Here is a 19,924-nt window from a genome sequence, read left to right on the forward strand (position 1 = left end):
GAACACAATTGGTATGGAGTTGTACTCTCAAGCGCACCATGCCTCATATGCCATGGTAATCACAGAGGAACATCTACCCATCAAAACATCCACAAGCATGCTGAATAATCTCCCATTCTCTCTCTGCCTTTCACTGTGTTTATACTGAGGCCGGGCCTTTGAACAGCCCCACGGCTGTATCCCATTACATCCAGAGGGATGTGCCGAGGGATGGCATGGTGAGCGAGAAAGCGGAGAGGGGCCTGTGTATGATTCTAATCAATTCAGGCCTTCGCTGTGGCAAAGTCTCTTTAATAACTTCTGTAGATGGATCCGACTTGAGAGGGAATGCAAACCAGATCACTTAGGACATTCCACGGCCCTCTCTTTGCAGCAAAAGCCCCTCTTCTGGAGGAATGTGCAAAAACATTTCCCCTCAATTCCTTGGTCTCCCACACACACACAGCTGCCCTTCAGAGTCAGGCCAGAGGAGCAGAGCCAAGCCGGCCGCTGGAGATGCAGAGAGGGATACGGAAGAAGAAAAAAAACGTAGACGCAGCTAATGGCTGCTCTCCCAGCTGCATGGGGTCTTACATATACAAACATGTCAGGAGAGGTTGGGTCAAAGGAGAGAGCACACAGGAATGGCGATGGAGAGAAGGGACACTGAGGGGAAAAATCTGGAGTGAGTAGCCCATAGCGAGACTGTGAAGAGAGGACCCACAGAGATAAGGAGAAGGAAAAATCAATCTGGTGACAGACGTGTGAGGAAAGAGAGGAAAATGATAGAAGAATACAGAGAGAGGGAGAGTGGGAGTGGGAGGAAAGTGATGTCGGAGGCAGCGCTGAGACTTTACTGTAAGTAGACTCTGCATGATGGATCGTCTGAGCCGCCTGGCAGCACCATCCATCCATCAGGTGAGGGAAGGTGCTGAGGAGAAAAGTTCAGACAAACATTTGTCAGAGTAAAATCCCAACACCAGCCAACACCTTCGGAATGACTAAAGATACAGAAATGATGCCCATGATTTTGTTTTTTGCCCCTTTGGTAAACTTTGTGTAACCTGCTGTGAACCACAAGTAATAGCACCAGTAAACATATACTGAAAGGTCACCAGGATATTACTCTGGGTGGTACATATTTTCCCAGCCATGCAGTTGTAATCCAGTGCTCACGGCCAGAGCCTCATCTCACTGGGGGGCCTTTGTGTTTTAGGATGAAGGTAACGTTTAAAAGATTGGTGCAATGTATCTCTACATGCCTCTGCACAAGACTTTAGATGTGTAAATCTAAAAGGCATCATAATTTCTGAGCCTCAGACTCTGCGGAGCGAACCAGATGTTACTGTTGGACTCTATGTGGCTCTTGTGGGATCTTTTGAGTCGATCAATGTTTGGAAATATTGCATTTTATTGGCCAATCTAAAGATCAACATCCCTGCAGAGAGGCGAGAGATTCTGTACTCTGTGCCAGAGTGTCCATGAGTTACTGTCCTGAGCAATAAACACACAGTAAAAAAGCTCTATGGGGTCTCCATACCTGGTGTTTCTCTGAAAGAAAGAGAATCTTTTCTGTGTTTTATTATTTAAAAAGAGCCAGGCACTGCATCAACAGATTCTGTGGGCTTTAGCAGGAACTTGACTCTGTAATTTTTCCTGCAGAGCCTTCATTCTTTATTTGGATATGTCTTTCCAGAGTTGCATGGCGGGAAAAATCACAAGGAAAAGGGGGCGAGGGAACAGAGTGGGGCCCGCTCGCTCCTCGACATCCCCGTGTTGAATATGAAAATATATTATGGCATAATGTGTTCAGTATGCAAGCTTGAAGGAAACCATATGAAAAGATCCCAGACAAAGAGCCTTCTGTGCTCCAACTGACCCCCCTCCCAACCCCATCCTTCGTCTGTTTCAACTGAGGGAGTGAGGGAGCAGGGGGGAGAGGTAAAAAGGGGGCGGCGTGTGTGCAGGAACTGAAAAGGGGCAGTGCTGCACACTCTGGCTGCCTCACACAGACAGACCCACTACAGTACAGGTGAGCAGCGTGACAACACCAGCAAACAGGAAGGAGCACAAAACCCCTGGAACTTTATCTGCTGCTGTGAGACTGTGAACGCTGCAGGCGTTGTCACCTGCAGCCCGTTACATTTGTCCATTTGGGGTAAGACGTTGTCTTTGTTTGCGGAAAGAGAGACGCAGAGAGGGAAGCAGGGAAGCAGGGAACTACAGCAGAAGAGGAGGGAAACTTTGAAAGTCTTTGTCTGTGCAGATGACAAACATCTGTGGCTGGCTGCTGTGGTATTTTTTTCCCTCTGTGCAGGCTCGCAGACTCGCAGAGAAAGGGGGGTTGGCTGGCCACATTAGCGCTGTGGTCACTGATATCTGAGACCATTGTCCTGACTGTGTGGAGCCTGGGGTTTAGCCAGGTTATAGAGTTGAACTGCACTGTGTAACATTAGAGTGTGTATCTAATTAAGACCTGGCTGGAGACTGTATTGACTTACGCATATAAGTAATTGCTTCCTGTTAACACAACAGGTGAGAGCCATTAACTGCTTTACAGGGGGGCGATGGCAGGTTCTACTTGGCCATATGTTACTTTGCATATATTAACAAATGATTAATTGAAGATGCTTTAAAACTTCAGGAAACTTTTTTTGTCTCCATGTGAAGAGAAAAACTGCTAAAAAGTCAGTTTTTGCAAATAGATGCTGCTGTATCGATATTACTTGTGCACGTTTTACATTCCTAAAACGTGCTTGTACTTCCTTCCTTTCATGTCTAACAGTTTGCAGATTATGACTCTGATTGTTTTGGAGGGTTCCTCCCTCTTGGCACCGGATCACAGACACCAGAGAAAAGTATTTATCTCTGCCTCTTGAAGTTCTCCACCTGCGTCTCAGACAGAGTAGGATGTGCCGCACATGAGGCTGACACTTCATCACAAGGTTCTCTCCTCTGCATGATTTATGAGTGAACTCGCAGGATTTTTGAAAAGAGAAAAAGGGAAAGTATAGAGTGGAGAGAAGTAAGAGATATTTGTGACTTTCATCGGTGTCTGTGCCACGCAGAGCTTTTACATGTCAGTCATCAGCCGTGCACAAGTCGAGGCATGTCGACTATCACAGACTCCTGAGGAATTATGATCCAGGAATGCCAATTTTGGAGCACTATCCAAAATTATTTTGCACTGCTGAATGACTCTTTTGTCTGAGTAAGAGGAACAATGGAAGAGAGAGAGCGAAGGAGCAGTAGGCCCTGCTAAAGCCTTTTTTGCCATTTGCGGCGGAATGGTAATTTTTCTCTGGCATGCCAAACTGTAAAGGAGCCACGCACCGCAGACACACGGCAACTCTGCCCCTGAGGGACTCAGTCATAAAGGTCTGCATGAGCTCTCCGGACCAGATGTCTCATTGTAAGCTTTGTTGTCTGAAGCACTTCAAAGTCTCAGTGGCTGGAATGCTCACCTGAAATCCACATCTCACATTTAGTGGGGTGCCAAAGTCTGGGACAGCTTTTCCAATCAAGCTGGACACATATTCCAGAGCCACAGATGATGTACAGATGTTATACTTGAGGCGAAAATACACACATAGGATTTATTAGGTGACTGACATGCTTTCAACACGTCGGCCGTTGATTGCAGATGTGTGATAAATGTAAAACACTACGGCCACAAGGGACATATGAGTGATTACGGTTTGTGCTGCTGCCAGAACATTTCCTTTGTGTGTCACCACTTTGTGAGACATGCTGCAGGGAGCTGTGTTGTACATTTTGCTGTCTGCATATGAATCCGTCACGTACTGACGATGTACAGGAATTCTGTGATTACACTCTAAAGTGGCCTACGGGCCAAACTGTAAATGATATCCTTGGCTCCTCACATGGAGGTCAATGGGTGGCACAGGAAAAGTGTGTGGGAGCGGAGCAGCACAGGTGGGCACTGTAAAAGTACCTTTTGAACATCAAGGTAATTGAGGGGTAGAGGAGGGGAAGAGGAGAGCTGACATCAGGTCTTAGGTATGACGGGTAGATAGGATCACTGGGAGCGGGGGAGATATCACGAGTTCTTCTGGATGAAACGCAACACGCAAGATGGAAATTAACAAACTGGTCCAGATAACAAAAAGGAGAAAATAAATAACAGATTGTTACAGTTGTGGATTTCGAGTGTCCATATGCTGGTGTTTTGTATTCCGAGCCAGAGCGATTATGCATCTCTGCTGATGTCGGTTTTAAGTTTCCTACATCTGTTCTCCATCCAGCACTTAATAAATATTGTCAGATTGCATTGTAAAACAATAATTAAACTACATTGTAATCAATCTGCTGCAGCAGTTGACCAGAGGGAACCCCTTGATACATGTTCACCTCTGTTCCTGTTGATTACATTGACATGTGAAGTCTTGGATCAACAACTGTGTTTAAAGTAAATACCAGAAAAGCCATCAGGGGTGAAAACGAAAATGAATCCAAAGAGACTGTTTCTGACTCCAGATGAGATCCAGTTTGATCCCAGTATAGATAACACATCTGGGGGAATCAAAGCCCTGTTGTCAAAAGGGGTCTAAACAATAGCAGCTTTCATCTTGTCTCACTTGACACATTCACACCAGTAAGCTGAACTGTGGAGGATATTTGTCTCTTCTCTGCAGGGAGGTGGGGCTCTGTTGTGTTTGGGCCGATTGTCTCCGGAGGAATGAGACTGTCATGACCCAGCAGTGGCGGATCTGGGACTTTACTTGATTTCACAGAGGTCCCAATTATAAGTCAAACTTCCATGTACAATTCCTGATTCAGTCAGAGGCACATTTAGGTCAGGCCATGTTACTGTTAGCTCGATAGCTCTGAGCAAACATTAAGTATATTTTGAACATTGGTGCTTGTTCAAGCACATTGTTTACAAAGAAACGTAGAAAATAAATTTTAATGAAGACAGAACAGGGGCACTTAAGGGGGCCAATCAGATCTATGCCATCAATGCCCCCATCCCCCAGGGTGGCACCCCTGGATCCGCCCCTGTGACTCAGCAGTCATGGTGGAGAGCGTCTCAACAAAACACAGTCTTCAAGGCATGCAAACAAATTCATAAAGCTAACAAACCTTGAGAAGAGAGGGACGTGAGAGTGGTTGCCAGGCCCCTGAGAGACTAGACAGTTAAAAGATAATGATTATGTGCGTCGTCCTCGGCACAGGCCACCCACTCCTGAGTGTTACAGTGGTGACTCATGAATGAAAACAAATGCAGCCCTGATCATTTTCAAGGAGAGGCAAGTCTGATCAAGGACAAGGACGTGCGAACTCTGGTTTATCATTTGCAAACTCTGCCAATGGGTCCTATTAGCTTTGAGGAGGGAAACGTGACACTGTGGATCTAATGAAATCTAATGCTTTATCCGATAAGAAGAAGGAATGCAATGGATGTCTCTGTGGGACACTCACATCTTTGTTTGTCTCCTCATATCATATCAACAGGCATGGACTCAGATGACACTCATTATTTGGCCAATTTCATACAGATTTCTGACATCCAAGTTTTAATGAATTGTGACCTTTCTTCCTTGTTTGGAAATTTGTATCATGTCCAGACTTTTATGGCTGCATATCTTCATTTCCTGCTACACCCTTCTAAAGTTCAAAATGAGGGCGCTAGTCTTCATCTTTAAAGACATGCATTGTTTCGAAAATAAGTTTAGATTTGTGCGTTTTGGAGTTCAAGCTGCGCTCATTGAAAGTGTTAGATGAGCCGAACTGCGTTTCCCCATTTACCAGGGTTGCCATCTGTAGAAGCTGCTGCTTCTCAGACGGCACAAAGGTCAGGTTTTTGGACTGCTTTCTCGAAAGCATCATCATAATATTTTAAGTCCTGTACAGAGAAGTTGGTTGAAGCTTGTGTCATTATACAAACGGTGATGGTGGAGAATGAAGCAGGGTTCTTGTACCAGCGGTTTTTCCAAACTTCTGAATAGATGTAATATCTAGGTTTTATCTGTCTAAATGTCACATTTTAAATAACATGACTGTTGACATTTGCATTACTTGAATTAAACCTCCTTATTCCTCTGTTCCCAGGTCATTCTGCAAAAAAAATGGACGTGGAAATGTATTAAAGACCATTTATCAACCACTAGCTACACCAAACGGAGAACTGTCTGAACATCAGAAGTCAGATATCAACTTTTTTTTCTTTACTAGAAGCAAAACAAACAAACCAAATCTGTGGGTAGCAGCAACTGACGGCTGAATTACTAAATTCATGACAACTCAATCAGCAAAAGAAATTTCCTTCTTGATTGTGGTTTTGTGGACAAACACAAGAAAGACATTGAGCCAGTGAAGGCTGCATCTGGCTTTACTGTATAAAAAATAGCACAGGAAACTTCTGTAAAGCAACACTAACTGGCTGCTTCGAAGCTCTGAATACAAATCAGTCTGTGGAATAACCTTTCCAGAGCGAAATGTTATTCCTCGCATGCACCTAACAGCAGGAAGCGCCCACATACACAGTCCCCCTACACGTCACTGCAGAGTTATGATCTTCAAGATAAAGGGCAGACCCTTTTCTCCGAGAGAAAAATAATCTCCGTGCTGGAGATACGGATGCAGACGAAAAGCATGTTTTGGTGACCAAAATAGCAGAGGAGGAAGAGCAAAGTCTGGGAAAGGAAGAAAAAAAAGGAGTACTAGAGAGATGTAAATAGCGAAGCCTGGACTGATTCTCACCCGTCTTTGCCAGATTTTGAACAGAGCACAGCAAACTTGTGCAATTTTCGTGGCAGTTATCCACGGGACCTCATCCAAGACACATTGGAGCTGACCCGGCTGGGAGGTCCTGCTAGACAGAGACTAATACTTCATGAAGACCAAAGTGAGAGCACACTTCTTCCATCAAATTTCAGTTGACTACAAAACAACATTTGGAGGCATTGTCGCTGAGAGGGGAGCCATGGCCGGAAGGAGCAAACTGGAAAGCTGAGCCACTTCTTTCCTTGTCCGCCCTTTGGTTTGGGTTCTTGTGTTCGTAAACTTTCTTCACTGCCTGCCAGTGAGGAGTAAACGTTCCCATCTTCCAGCTGGATCAGTGGCTTCGTCTTATCAGGAGAGAAGATTGACCTGACTGGAACTAAACCGTCCCATTTCCCACTGCTGCGGGTGTTTTTGTTTCTGCTGCAGCAGGAGCATTTTAACTGTGGGTAGCGATGGAGATGAAGAAGGGACATGCATCGATCAAGAGAGGGGTGAGCTGGAGTCCAGGAGGACAGAGGAAACCTATCCAGGCAACGGAAGACATGCACACTCCCGGGACAGAGTGCGATGCATTATGGGAGAAGACAGGTTTCAACAACGAACATGTGAGCCGGAAAACAAGTAAGTGTTTGTTTATGTGGCTTTTATGTCTTTATTTGTGGAGCCCAAGCATTGTCATGAAAGTGCTCTGTTTCTCAGTTACTCTGTTACTCTGTGACTCACGCTGTGATGCTACATCATAGCTTGAACTGTTGTTTATCCTATTCTCAGAAATCGTACGGCTGAGACAGCGAATAGAGAAAACAGGCAGCCCTGTGTCATCTGTGCTACTTGACTCAGTGAAATGCTCGATGAAACATCTGTTTCCATGCTGTTAAAAATACAAAAAAAGGCTGTCCTACCACCAATGGAAATGCAATCAAGCATCACCGCTAAAGGGGCACACTTCAAATACAAGAAAGCCACTGACAATAATGGCCTAACTTCTGGGAGAAGCTGTTTGGAGACTTTTTCCAGACCTTTCTATTTTTCTGTCATAACTGCCAACTCCAAAAGAGTGAGAGGAGTTAACTCAGCTCTGTTATAACACAGAATCATTATGTAGTTAAGCAGCAATATTAGAAAACAATACGGAGATATTATTACCTCTGGGCGGTGACAGGTTTGTCAGACGCTGCATTCAAAGAGCATAAAGCAACATTGTGGACATTGTGCTGTGAGGAAGCAAAACAGAAAGGTTGTGGCCATTAAATAATTGTTACGTTGTCGTGGCCCTGATAAAAATCTCCAGCCTCTGCACATATACAGCGCTGTTCTCATCACTCATTACCCTCTAAGTAGTTACCTCAAGTTTAAAAGGAATCCGGATAGCAACACAAAGGCGTAAAAAATCCACAGCACCTCTGCAGGACCGTTCATTATGCACAAAAGTAACAATATGAGCAGCGGGGCTCAGTTTCAACCTCTGGGCTGGTCTTGTATTTCCCCCACGGGATCCACCCTGGAGTAGGGGTCAAATTCAGCCTGGTGAGATCCCAGGACCTCCAGTTAATCCTTGTCTTTCCATATGGCTTCACACATCACCCACGGGAGCCGCTGTTGTCACCCCGCACAGCCATCGCCCGGAGAAAGATAACATCCGAGAGGGTAATCTGACCTTTGATACACAAATGCATGGTTGGCCCCCCGACTTAAATCCTCCCGCTGTGGGGGAGTGTTCCCATCTCTGGGATAGGACCAAGGGCAGAGGGATCTAGAGAAAGTTAGAGGTAGGGGGAGGTGAACAATGTTATTTAGAGGCTCTTGCATCATCCGTGGAAGGCTGAGTTTTGTCTCGATTGGAGGACGGGAAATTCCTATCCTGCACTTGCAGGTTGGAGCTCATGGCCCAGAGGACTGACATAAGGGCAGAGGAAGCACGTGAACACACATGGCGCTGTCCAGACAGACGTACAGGGCAGCTGAGGTGCTGGAGCTCTGGTGTCCCAGTGCTCTCATAAGCTGGAGCAGCCTGTATCTCTGGATTCCCTCTCCACTTCAAAGGCTTGAACCAGGGTCAGACACTTGCCCGCCATCACAGGATATTAGACAGAGATAAGACCACCATTGATTGGACACCTCTCCAGAGCTGTCAAAACAAAAGTGTCGTCTGAGTGCAGCTTTGTTACTTTCTCCACATGAGCACTGTTTCTCAGAGGCATGTCTCATTCTTTATAATAAGTGCTCGCCCAGTGGAGATGGTGGTAACATAGAGTTTTAAAGAAAGTGCAAAAGGGCTGGAGGCTGAATGACGGACAGCACAGCCTCCAGCTACAGCCCCCTCCCTCCCTCTCTCTCTCCCTGCCTGCCTGCCTGCCTGTGTGCTGGGCTGCGGAGGGGATGAAACCCGATCCCGTGGCTCAGACTCGGTACAGAAAGGGGGTGTGAAGCTGAATCAGACGCAGTTAGATTGAAAACTCCTCTGGAAGTACTAGAAAACGGCGGAGCTCTTGAGTTTTGGCGTGGAAAAGAAGGTAAGACATGAGGCACTGATGTGAGGACACAGGGAGAGGATTATTTTCTGGGGATGAATCAAATGTGAGGAGATTTTTTACTTGTCTGTTTGTGGTAAAAAAGTATAATTTAGGAGTATGTTGTTTTTGTATCAGATGACATCAACTAAACTGTCCATAAACTTTTGGTTAATTTTTTTCCCCTCACAAATGAAGTTGAAACTAACTTATTTATTTATTTATTGCCCTGTAGTGATCTATGATGAATTAATTTATTTGAATCAGATTGATCTCCAATTTTTGGTTTTGATTGGCCATCCCATCTGGAAAATTGGTGTCTGTCATTCAATATTTACCTAGTTATGTACAAATTTAACTGAATTTACTCCAAGAAATTGGGGAGAAAATGAAAAAAATCTAAATTTCATAAAGGGTATCACTTGTAGTTTGGTCACTGATGGATTTTGCACCTGCTGTTACTTGATAAGAAGGTCTGGCTCAAAGCAGAGGTAGATGTTAACAGTGAGGACATCTCATTTCATGTCTCACTGCTCAGGTATATATTCATGGCAGCATGGATTACAAACAGTAAATGGCAAATAACAGTCGTTATTGGGACCTGCAAGCTTATTATTGACAACCCTGATAAAAGCGTCTGAATATACAATAAGTACCTGTGCGACAGGGCCGCCTCACGTCTCTGCTGCAGCTTATAAAAGACAGTGATTTATGCTTATGCCAATAGCGCTGAGGGGAGTGCTTGTTTAAAAGGCTGTGAGAGGATGTTTTCATCCTTGTTATATTGTTATCACATATATCTAATGGGGTTGATCTATGATATCCCTTTTAGTGCCATGCTCCATCTTTTCCGCTGTAGTGTCAGGTTGATTGATTTGACACAGTTGAAATGGACATTGATGGATTTCCCTTCAGGCGTGAAAACAGTCATCGTCAGAGGTGTCAGTCTGAGTTTGCATAAGCAACGATAACGTATATATAATCCAACTGGGTCCCATTGTCCCTCTTTATTATTTAAAAGAGTAGGATAAAAGTGAAATAATGAATTGGTGCGTGTGTACTTTACAGGAGATTATGTAAGAGAAAACTACAAAGAGTTAAACAAATTACTCTGAGGGCAGACTTAAAGTCTGTAAAAATCAATGACTGAAGCATATTACTCTTTTTACTGGAGGGAATGATTATTAGCTTTAAACTCTGTGCCGTGGAAAAAATGCATTTAGAATGCACACTGTGTTACTGTGACTGACACATGATTACACCATAAAATGTTGCTGTCTGGATCCATCACCTCATTAAATGAAAAAAGAGACGTGCCTGGGGGGGGGGGCTAAATATCTTCCACCAGCCTGAAAAAAAAAGATGCAGCTTTGATTTTCCTCTCATGAACTTTTAAGCGCAATGCAGTCACTATATTTAAGATTGGGAACACTTGATTGTATAGTATGTTTATAGACAGCAGGCGAAAGATGTCATTTTTGGAAGCTGCAGATTGTAAAAAATGGACTATTAAGGGTTCGAGCTGTAGCGTTGCACAAATTAACTCCACAGAGAAACCAAAGGCATGTTGGAAGCTCAGGCAGGGAGTTTTTCCTCAGCGGCGGAGGAATGCTCAGGGAGGGACTGCTGCAGATGGCAGAGGAAATAGCTCCGCTGCCTGGAATGGAGCTCTTAAGCTCAGAAAACAAACTTTCAGTTTTAACACAGACATATTTTAGCTCTTAAATTCAATGTGGTCAGCGAACTGCAGAATTTTCGGCCCATAGCAGACAATGACCCAGATTGTTTTTCTTAGTGACTTGCAACAAAAACAAGCTTTTACAATGTTCCTATTAAATTGTTTATTGGAAATGTTTCTGTCTGTTAGCTCTTTGTCTACACCTTTTTTTCTCGCTGGATTGGAAGAAATGAAAAGTACAGCGAAGAATAATGAAAAACATATGGTGCAGAGACAATTATGTGAGTTTTAACAAAGAAATTCAATCCCAGACTTGTTAAAAAATGTGTCCCTTTTGGTTCTCTGTATTTGTATATTGAAGCCCTGTGGTGAGCTTTAATTGGATGTTGAGGGAATGCTGTATGTTTAAATAGTATGGTTTGAGTCTGTTTGATCATTAATCAAACCTCTCTATAAAGAAAAAAACCAACTAAAGCCATTGTTCCTTTTATTGAATTGTCGACTTTCTTTCCTTTTCACCTCAGATTTGACCCGCAGCGCCAGTTTATCAGAGAAGGAGCTCAAAGAGGCTCGAGTCAGAAGCCAAATCATCGCCGCCCAGCTCACCGTGCCTTCCAACTACAGCTCCAGGGGCGTGCAGCTCTTCAACCGCCGCAAGCAGAGGGTCAACGCCTTCACACTCGAAAGCTGCGGAGAGGGCTCAGAGCAGGACAGATCAGAGAATTTTAAAACTGCCCCCTCCAACAAATTGACATGGGCAGAGAGGAGCAGTGAGGAGCACGATAGAGATCTCAACCTGAAGAATAGTGCCACCAAGCCTCTATTCTCGTCACCTGTCAGTGTACCTGGAGTAGGTCACATCATGGAGGAGCCATGTAAAGATTTCCACAAAGAGGAGTTGGAGGATACTTTTATCCAGGAGAGACACTTCCTGCCTGTCAAAGAGGAACAGGAGGAAGAGGCGAGAGATAAAATCCATGAGGACAAAGTCATGGAGGAGATTCCCCCAGGAAGTAATAATACTGATCCAGTCATGGTGGGGCATATAGAAGAGGAGGCAGAGATAAATGGGGGGCTTACAGGGCAGACTCCCCGCGGAACGTTTCTTAACGGCTGTCACGGTGCCTCTGGATCAGACAGGGCGTTTGTGTCCACATCCAAGCAGACAAGCACCATCATCAACAGAACTGCAAGGCCCTTTTTCTCCCCGCCAACGGTGCAGTCTCCAGAAGCAGCCAGCCCTGTCATGAACATCCCCCCTCCTCCTTCCTACAACACTCCTCGTCTGCCAGCTTACACTGCTCCCCAACCCGTGGCCTTCTCACCTCCACCTCCGCCTCCATCGTATCCCACGCCTCCTCTACCGGCCTTCACAAACCAACCGCCGCAGGCCTACTACTCCAGTCCACCTCCGATGTCTCCCGTGATGTCGCCTTCTTCCCTTCCACCATCTCAGTTCCCTGTTTCTTCTGTATCTAACTACCCACCAATGCCTCATTACGGCCCACCCAAGGCCCCAAAGCCCTCCAAATTTGTTCCTCAGCCCTCTGAAGAGAGGAGGCCAATAACAATGATCAAAACAGGGATACTTGAGGAGGGTGCGGCTAAGAGGGCAAGTAGGAAATCAATGTTCACATTCAAAGAGAAGCAGGTTGTCGCGCCGAACCCAGAGCTGCTGTCTCTGGTGCAAGGGGCTGATGACAGGAAGAAGCACGGACATAGATCTGTTCCAGAGCCAACATCTGAGGAAGAGTTACTTGCTCTTGGTGCAGAGGCCTCCAACTTCCTCGCCAAGGAAGAAGATAGGAAAGATGAGGCTAAAGCACCAGAGTGGACCTCCTGCCTAAAGAGCTCCAGGACCCGACCGAGAGAAGAACACAGGCCAGAACAGACCCTCACAAATGTCTCAGGAAAGGGGGCTGAGCTGTTTGCCAAGCGTCAGTCCAGGATGGAGAAATATGTTGTTGATAATCAGAAAGCAGGTCAAATGAGGTCCCCGTCTCCCACGATGTCTCTGCCACCATCTTGGGTTTACCCATCAAACATGCCTGGGAGAGTCAAGGCCATTGCCAAAAACTCTGACATGAGCACTCAGCTTTCACAAAACCTAAAGGCCCAACAGGAAATCAAGCAGAAACCGAGGCAAAAAGCTCCAGCACCACAGCCGGTTCCGGAGCCGTTAGAGAATGGATGCTCCAAGCTAGAGATGGACCTATCAAGGCACCGGCCCTACCAGATTAACTCGTCCCTCTTCACCTTTAACCCTGTTAAAGACCCAATTAGCACGCTACCCAGAGGAGCACCACAGGCCAAGAACATGATCTCCACCCAGACCTTCTCAAGACAGACTTCCTTGCCCCACAACCCTCCCTCTCACATCCATACCCATTGCATGTCTCCTCAGCTGCCTCTCAGTCCCCCAGGTGGAGTCGAATATCGGTCTAATCCTCCAGCTCCTGGGCAGCCAAGGATCAATTCTCCTATGCCTGCCTTTTCTCCAGAGCGAGTGTCCACCCCCCGGTCGGGAGTCCAGGCACCGAGACCAACGTTTTCTGCCAAGAGGGCAGGGATTGCACCACAGGTGTGGAGACCCTCTCTGTATAACTTTTAGAATGAAATGTCAATAGAGGGACTGGGTCTTTTGTAGAAATTATGCATGTGATTGTAAAACCAATTTGATGTGGAAGGCTTTAAGTTTCAAATTGAATGCACTTTTTTCTTAAACTAATCCTTCTTGTGCCTCTTCTTTCTTTGTACTATCTCCTGCCTTTGTACATCATAGAGTTGAATCTTTTTAGATTTGAAATGATTGAATCTTGCAATATAGTGTAAAATACTTTCCCTATAGATACTATAAGGAGCGTACACTAAATTGAATGTCATGTTCAGATATTGTTGAATAGAATATGGGAGTGACCATATAAATATCTTAATTTCCCTTTAGTTTTTTTTTCTTGGGTAACGTTTTTCAAAAGCGCCTTGATGGAATCAGATAAGTTGCTGAACCCAAAAGCTGCTGAGCACGTCAGCACTTCCATTCTCGGTGCCTTTCAGAAAATCATGAGAAACAACCTCACACTCTTTCCACTTTGTCTCCCAGTCCTGTGGTCACCAGGGTGATGCTGCTTCACAAAGCACTTTAACAGATGGTCTGGCATCTGCTTTATGATCTATGATTTGCAATTTAATGCTGCTCACTGACATGAGAGTTACAGCTAGAGAGCTCCTTTTATGTCTTTATGTCTTCAGGGTAATACACTGCGCTTTTCCGCCATTTTTTTCTACCGTAATATATGGTACATGGTGTGTACTACTTTGATGTCTCAGGCAGGCTGCATACTAAATTGCATCAAAGATCTACATATTTATTGTTTTCGTAGTAATTCCATATGTATTTTTCCCAGGATGTCATCAGTCAGGGTTTATGCATGTTTCAGTTTTTAAAGCTTGATTTACTCTTCTCTTCTCTTCTGCGGTTATCTTGTCTGTTATGATTGATTTACTTTGTGTTAAAGTGCTTTCCTTCTGTGATTAAACTTTTGTGCTAACGCTGTGCCGTGAACTCTTTCTCCTTTTTCTCATTTCCTGACTTCATGCACTTCTTTCAGACTTTGACTTTTAATATTAACTCTTTGTTATTTCCTTTTTCTTTCTTGCATCACTCTAACTACTGCACAATATAATACATGTAACACGATGGTTAAGTAAACAGATTATTTACACAAGCAGCCAGATCTATTTTTAAAACAGTATGTGACATTTAATGCTGAAAAATAAGCTCAGCTCAGCATCGGAAGATATTTTACACTTCAGCATCTGGTTTATGTGTGTTTGGTTTTGTTTCGTCCTCAGGGGCTCAGACTTTCAGACAAATGATGTGAACCTTGACCTGGGTCTTGTTTCCCGCACAGACGCCCTGACCTTTTGAAACATGACCACGTCTTAAAAGATCATAACCTGCCGGGATACTGATCTTAGCAGTTCAGACTATAACTCCACTGACATGTCTTCATATTATTATCCTGGGCAAAGACTATTAGTTAGTTTAGTAGGTGCATTAACATGGACTGCCAACTTTAGGTTAACCACCTGAGCAAGGCCAAATTACAGTAACCTGAGAGAGACACTGAAGACCGGCCCTGGCTGTGTACACTGGCTTTAAGGAAACCGAAACAGCAGAAGGGAACACACTCAGATGACCTGCCTTTCACTGGGGACTCAGACTGAACTAATAAACACTTATTCATCAAAATAGATTTACTTAGCATCAAATCATACCTTAAAATGGAATTATTCCTATGTTGTTAAATAATTAAACTCTCTTATTTTGTTAATTGTCTTATATTTGTGTATGCATGTATTTGAGAGCCCTACTCCTTAAAATGTAATTATTTATTATATTTGTGCCTACAGACGCCAAAGGACTCAACCCCAGTTGAAACCTCAAGTGATACCACCACACCAACCAGGACACCCGGTCTCACCAGACGTTTCAGCAGCCCAGAGGGTCCCGCCTCAGGACCCTGGACGTCAGGCCTCCAAGTGACACGCTCCTCCACCACCGCCTCCAGCTCCGACCGCTCATTCACTTCCCCTGTATCCACTCCCAGGGGTTCTAGATGCCAGTCTCCTATGACCAGTCAGAATATCCAGTTTTCCACTGTTAACTCAACCACAACAGTCAGACCCTCGCAGATATCTACAGCCATCTCCCCACGCTCACCTCCTTGGGGGTCGAGATGTCAGTCCCCGATGGTAAGCCAGAATACTTCCACTGTCGTCTCATCCAGACCCTCCCAAACACCTACCGTCGCATCTCCCATCTCAGCTCCTTGGGGCTCGAGATGCCAGTCGCCAATGGTAAACCAGAATACTTCCACTGCTGTCTCACCCAGACCCTCCCAAACAATCACAGCCACATCTCCCATCTCTCCTCCCTGGGGTTCGAGATGTCAGTCGCCCATGGTAAGCCAGGTTACTTCTGCTGTTGTCTCACCAAGACCCTCCCAAATAATCACATCTCCCATCTCTCCTCCCTGGGGTTCACGTTCCCAGTCTCCAGCTCCCTCGCACAACAGTTTATCCTTCACCTCCACCAAACCTCTGTACACATCCTCTGCCGCTTCCCCTGTTCCCCCAACCAAAGACAGTCGCTGCATGTCACCTATTGTTAATAACTTAGACTCAAAGGCCAACCATCGCCTTCTGGCAAAGAACATCATCAACGCAGCCAAACGTAAAAACAGTCCATCCCCTGGTGCACTGAGCGGTCACAGCCTCCCTATCTCACCGCTGGGAAGTTCGCACCATGGCTATGACTGTCAAAAACCGCCCACAAGCCCCTTCCAGTCGCGGGCACTGGGGGCCCGGTCCCCGCCCTTCACCAGCCCTCCACCCACTCCGACACAGAGGATCTGCTCCCCTGTGAGGCTTTACAACACTCGCTCCCTCACCGACTCGGACGCCTCTGTTGAGTCTGAGGACTCGGGCCTCCGGTCGCCCGGACACTCCTACAACACCTGTCCCCGCGGCTGGGGCGGCAGCCTGAGGGTGAAGAGGAGCAACGTCTCCACTGACCTGTGAGGGAGTTTACAGGATGTCCATTAAAGCATAACCACACTTTCCGCAGACTTTCTTGCCATTTGATCAGCCATTAAAAAAGATTTTCTGATGAAGTTTCATCCAAGTTACTTTTTTGCAGCTTTTATTGCCGGTCCTGGACTATGATTAATGTATTGAGGTAGTTTTAGTATTTTATGTGACTCACATTCATATTCCGGAGTGACAAGAACAAGCTTTCTACATATCACAGTTGATGTGGCTTGTATGCTTCTATACATACCAAAAAAAAGACTCAAAATAACCACAGATTTGAATTCACTCTAAATGACAGTTACACTTTTTTAAATCTTCACCACACTTTGACAGTGTCTGACTATTATAGTTGAATAATGTCAAAGTAGAGGGCTATTGTTTTGAATATTATTAATGAATTATCATTATCATTATATTTACTGGTCTTGCACAGGGAGAAGTGGAGGGAGGTTTTAACTTTTAAGGCAAAGAAGGGACACGCAAAGTCAAAGTGATGTTGATACATGTCTTAATCAACTATACAGTACTTTGGTTGAGGCACTCTCCTTGTTCTGTATTAATAAAGGATCATATTCAACAATCCAGTAAAATCCTGATGAATATCGATATAGATGATACTAGATTAAATGAGATTCCTTAATTTTTCCTTGACAAAATCACAGGGGTCTTTAGGTAGGACACATGGCATTCACATTAACATACATGTTTAAAGTATTCACTGCAGTTTATTATTCATTTTTAATCAATGGAAAGTTAAAAATATGCATAACTATCACAGTGCAATAATCAATTTAACAAAGTGTATATTATGTTGCTTTATGTGCTGCATTTGCTGAAATGAATGTACGGGTTACAGGCAGGTTGACAGAGAATGGTAGAATGAAGGTGGTGTTGAGCATGAAGAGTTATGTGGTTAGATGGGACAAAGACACGTCACTGTGGCCATGTTTGAGGGAAAAAAAGATTTCAAGGGGTTATTTGCAATCGTTAAGGATGATGATTGTCAAATGTTAGCCGAAGACTTGTGCAAAACGAATGGCATATTGATTGTAAAAATAATTTTGGAGATTGATGTATGTATCCCTATTTTGTTGATTTTACTGATCACAACTTTTCATATCAGTGATGTTGTTCACGAGGGAAAAAACATGTAAGTTGTAAGAATGTTGTATGTCGTATGGAATATTAATCCCAGTGTTTGTGAGAAAAGGATCGGAGGAATGACTTGTACTTTAAACACATTTAAATACATAGTTTCTTTTTATACTTGATTTGCACTTCTGTTCATTCCATTCCAGCAGCCATCTTTGCATTGTTTCGAACCGGATTTGCTCAAAGCAGTGTCGTTCACAATAAGACCAGCAAATAAATATCCTTCCGCTAAAAAATAAGAACATTCGTGCACTATGCAACGTGGTGTTAGAGTAACAGCTGTAAACATGGCCGCAGCGTTCAGATCACAGCTAGTTCCTTGTTTCAAAAGTGGGGAGAAACGAAACCTATCTTAGCCAGTCCGGTACCAGCACACACAACAGATCATTCTTTCATTCCCTGACATGCGGGGGCCAAGAGCATCAGCACATTTCTAAATATTTACTTCAGTGTGTGTTTTGAGTGGCAGGGACACCTGCTCCATGTTGACCTGGCTCCTTCAGCACGATGGAGACACTGTCATGGATTGATTACAATCTGGTTCACCTCTGCAGTTTTTGCAAGCTTTTCCTTTGGCTCTGTGATTGCATTCCTGAATTCTATCAACACAGCTCATGTTGAATTTCATTTACTGTATCGTTTCTGAAATAAGAATACAAAATAAAAAGCGATGACACACCAATTCAAATCTTTTCTAGTTTTTCCATTGCTCTATTATTTTACTGCATAAAACCTGGACGAGAATTATCATTTCACTGAAGTAATGAAAGCTAGACTAGTATTTTCCCTTTTTTTTATTTAAAAAATGAAAGATCCACTGGAATTCATACTGAACAGTGGCGGATCAAGGATTTTCTAAAACCAGGGCCCAGTAAAGGGCTTTAATTTACACAGAGGGTGCAATTATATGTTCAATATCCATGCACAGTTCCTGATTTGGTAAAGTGCACATTGAAGTCATTCCTTGTTTCCTGTTAGCTCTACAGCTTTGAGCAAATCGGATGTCAGCTGGCCCCGCCCCTAGATCCCCCCACGATTGAGAAGATCCACAGATTTATACTGTTTTGTTATTTAAGTTGTTTAACACTTATTATACACTTGGAGTATTTAAGGTGAAACTATCACATATAGGAAAACAGTAATCCTTTAGTGCCCCATAAACAAGGATTCACATGTAGGCCTCCTTAGTCACCCGTGTATTAAATTAAAACTTTAGGACAATCTAGTTCATGGAATTCGATGTAGGTTGATAGTTTGAATTAGATGTTATGAGAGCAAAATTTGAAGGCATACAAACAACTAACAAAAATCTGCTCATAAGTTGCACATTGCCCAAATGAATGACACATGCACAGGCTGAACCACAGCAGGCTGTTCACAGACTGGTTTCATTTGGTTTTACTGTTGAGTGTTGACCTCTATTGACTGTGCAACATACTACACATCTGTGGTGATAATTATTAGACTGAAATGTCCTCAGCAGCAACTCTTCAGGGTGAAACAAGAGACCAAAGCCTCATTTATCAAAGGTTCATAGACTGCCATCTGTTGGGCTCCAGACAGAAGTTCAAATGAAGAGACACTCGGCTGATTCTATACATGCAACAGTTTGCGTCATGGTCTCAATGTTCAGTCTCGTCAAGAAAATACTGTGGTGTGAAAACAGGGAAATAAGGAATACAGTTTCAATTTAGTGTCCACAATTTTTCAAAAGGAGAAATATATATAATTTCTGATATATGGTTTTAACTGCCGACATTTTAACATGTAACATAGCAGGAAAATCCCAGGAGCCTTTAATAACAGTAATAAAGTCATGAATCATACAAGTATTGCATTTAGTTATTCCAGCGTCATGAAAAGCCTACACTTTTGCAGGCTCGGTGGCTACCTTAATTATGCACGCCGTCATCTTCACACTGTGTTGACTACTCAACTGAATGAATCTAACCTGGATGCTCACTAACACATAGGATCACAAGTCATCTGATTCGTGTTAGATGTCACACACACGTCATTCTATTTAAAAAGTGCAAAACCGCTTGAACTGTGAATCAAGTGTTAGCAGACTAAATATATATGGGAGACTATGGCGATATGGCCACATGTTCTTTTAAGACAACGACTTTTGCATAGGATAGTGATAAATATCTTGATAGATATCACATAAGTGTTTCTTTTAAGTTTAAGGAGTGATTTTGCTCATGGGTGAAGCTTGTGGTTTATAAAAACTTCTTTAAGGGCAGCGAATTTTTTTAATCTA

General features: G+C 44.0%; 1 protein-coding gene across 1 annotated transcript; it reads left to right on the plus strand.

Moving 5' to 3' along the window:
* The first annotated feature begins 2,039 nt into the window (after positions 1-2,039).
* LOC133958907 (synaptopodin) lies at positions 2,040-18,343 on the plus strand. The gene is made up of 4 exons (XM_062393935.1): positions 2,040-2,137; positions 6,052-7,347; positions 11,439-13,495; positions 15,328-18,343. The coding sequence occupies exons 2-4, from the start codon at positions 7,179-7,181 to the stop codon at positions 16,495-16,497; spliced, it is 3,396 nt and encodes a 1,131-aa protein (XP_062249919.1). The 5' UTR covers positions 2,040-2,137; positions 6,052-7,178; the 3' UTR covers positions 16,498-18,343.
* The last annotated feature ends 1,581 nt before the right edge of the window (positions 18,344-19,924 follow it).

The sequence above is a fragment of the Platichthys flesus genome, chromosome 8 (genome assembly GCF_949316205.1).
Source record: "Platichthys flesus chromosome 8, fPlaFle2.1, whole genome shotgun sequence".
Classification (NCBI taxonomy): Eukaryota; Metazoa; Chordata; class Actinopteri; order Pleuronectiformes; family Pleuronectidae; genus Platichthys; species Platichthys flesus.

Bases quoted from the DNA above. Each gene is read 5' to 3' on its own strand.
- LOC133958907 (XM_062393935.1), top strand. From the start codon at position 7,179: ATGGAGATGAAGAAGGGACATGCATCGATCAAGAGAGGGGTGAGCTGG. The intron at 7,348-11,438 runs GTAAGTGTTTGT...TTTTCACCTCAG, and splicing joins ACATGTGAGCCGGAAAACAA to ATTTGACCCGCAGCGCCAGT. The intron at 13,496-15,327 runs GTGTGGAGACCC...TTGTGCCTACAG, and splicing joins GGGCAGGGATTGCACCACAG to ACGCCAAAGGACTCAACCCC.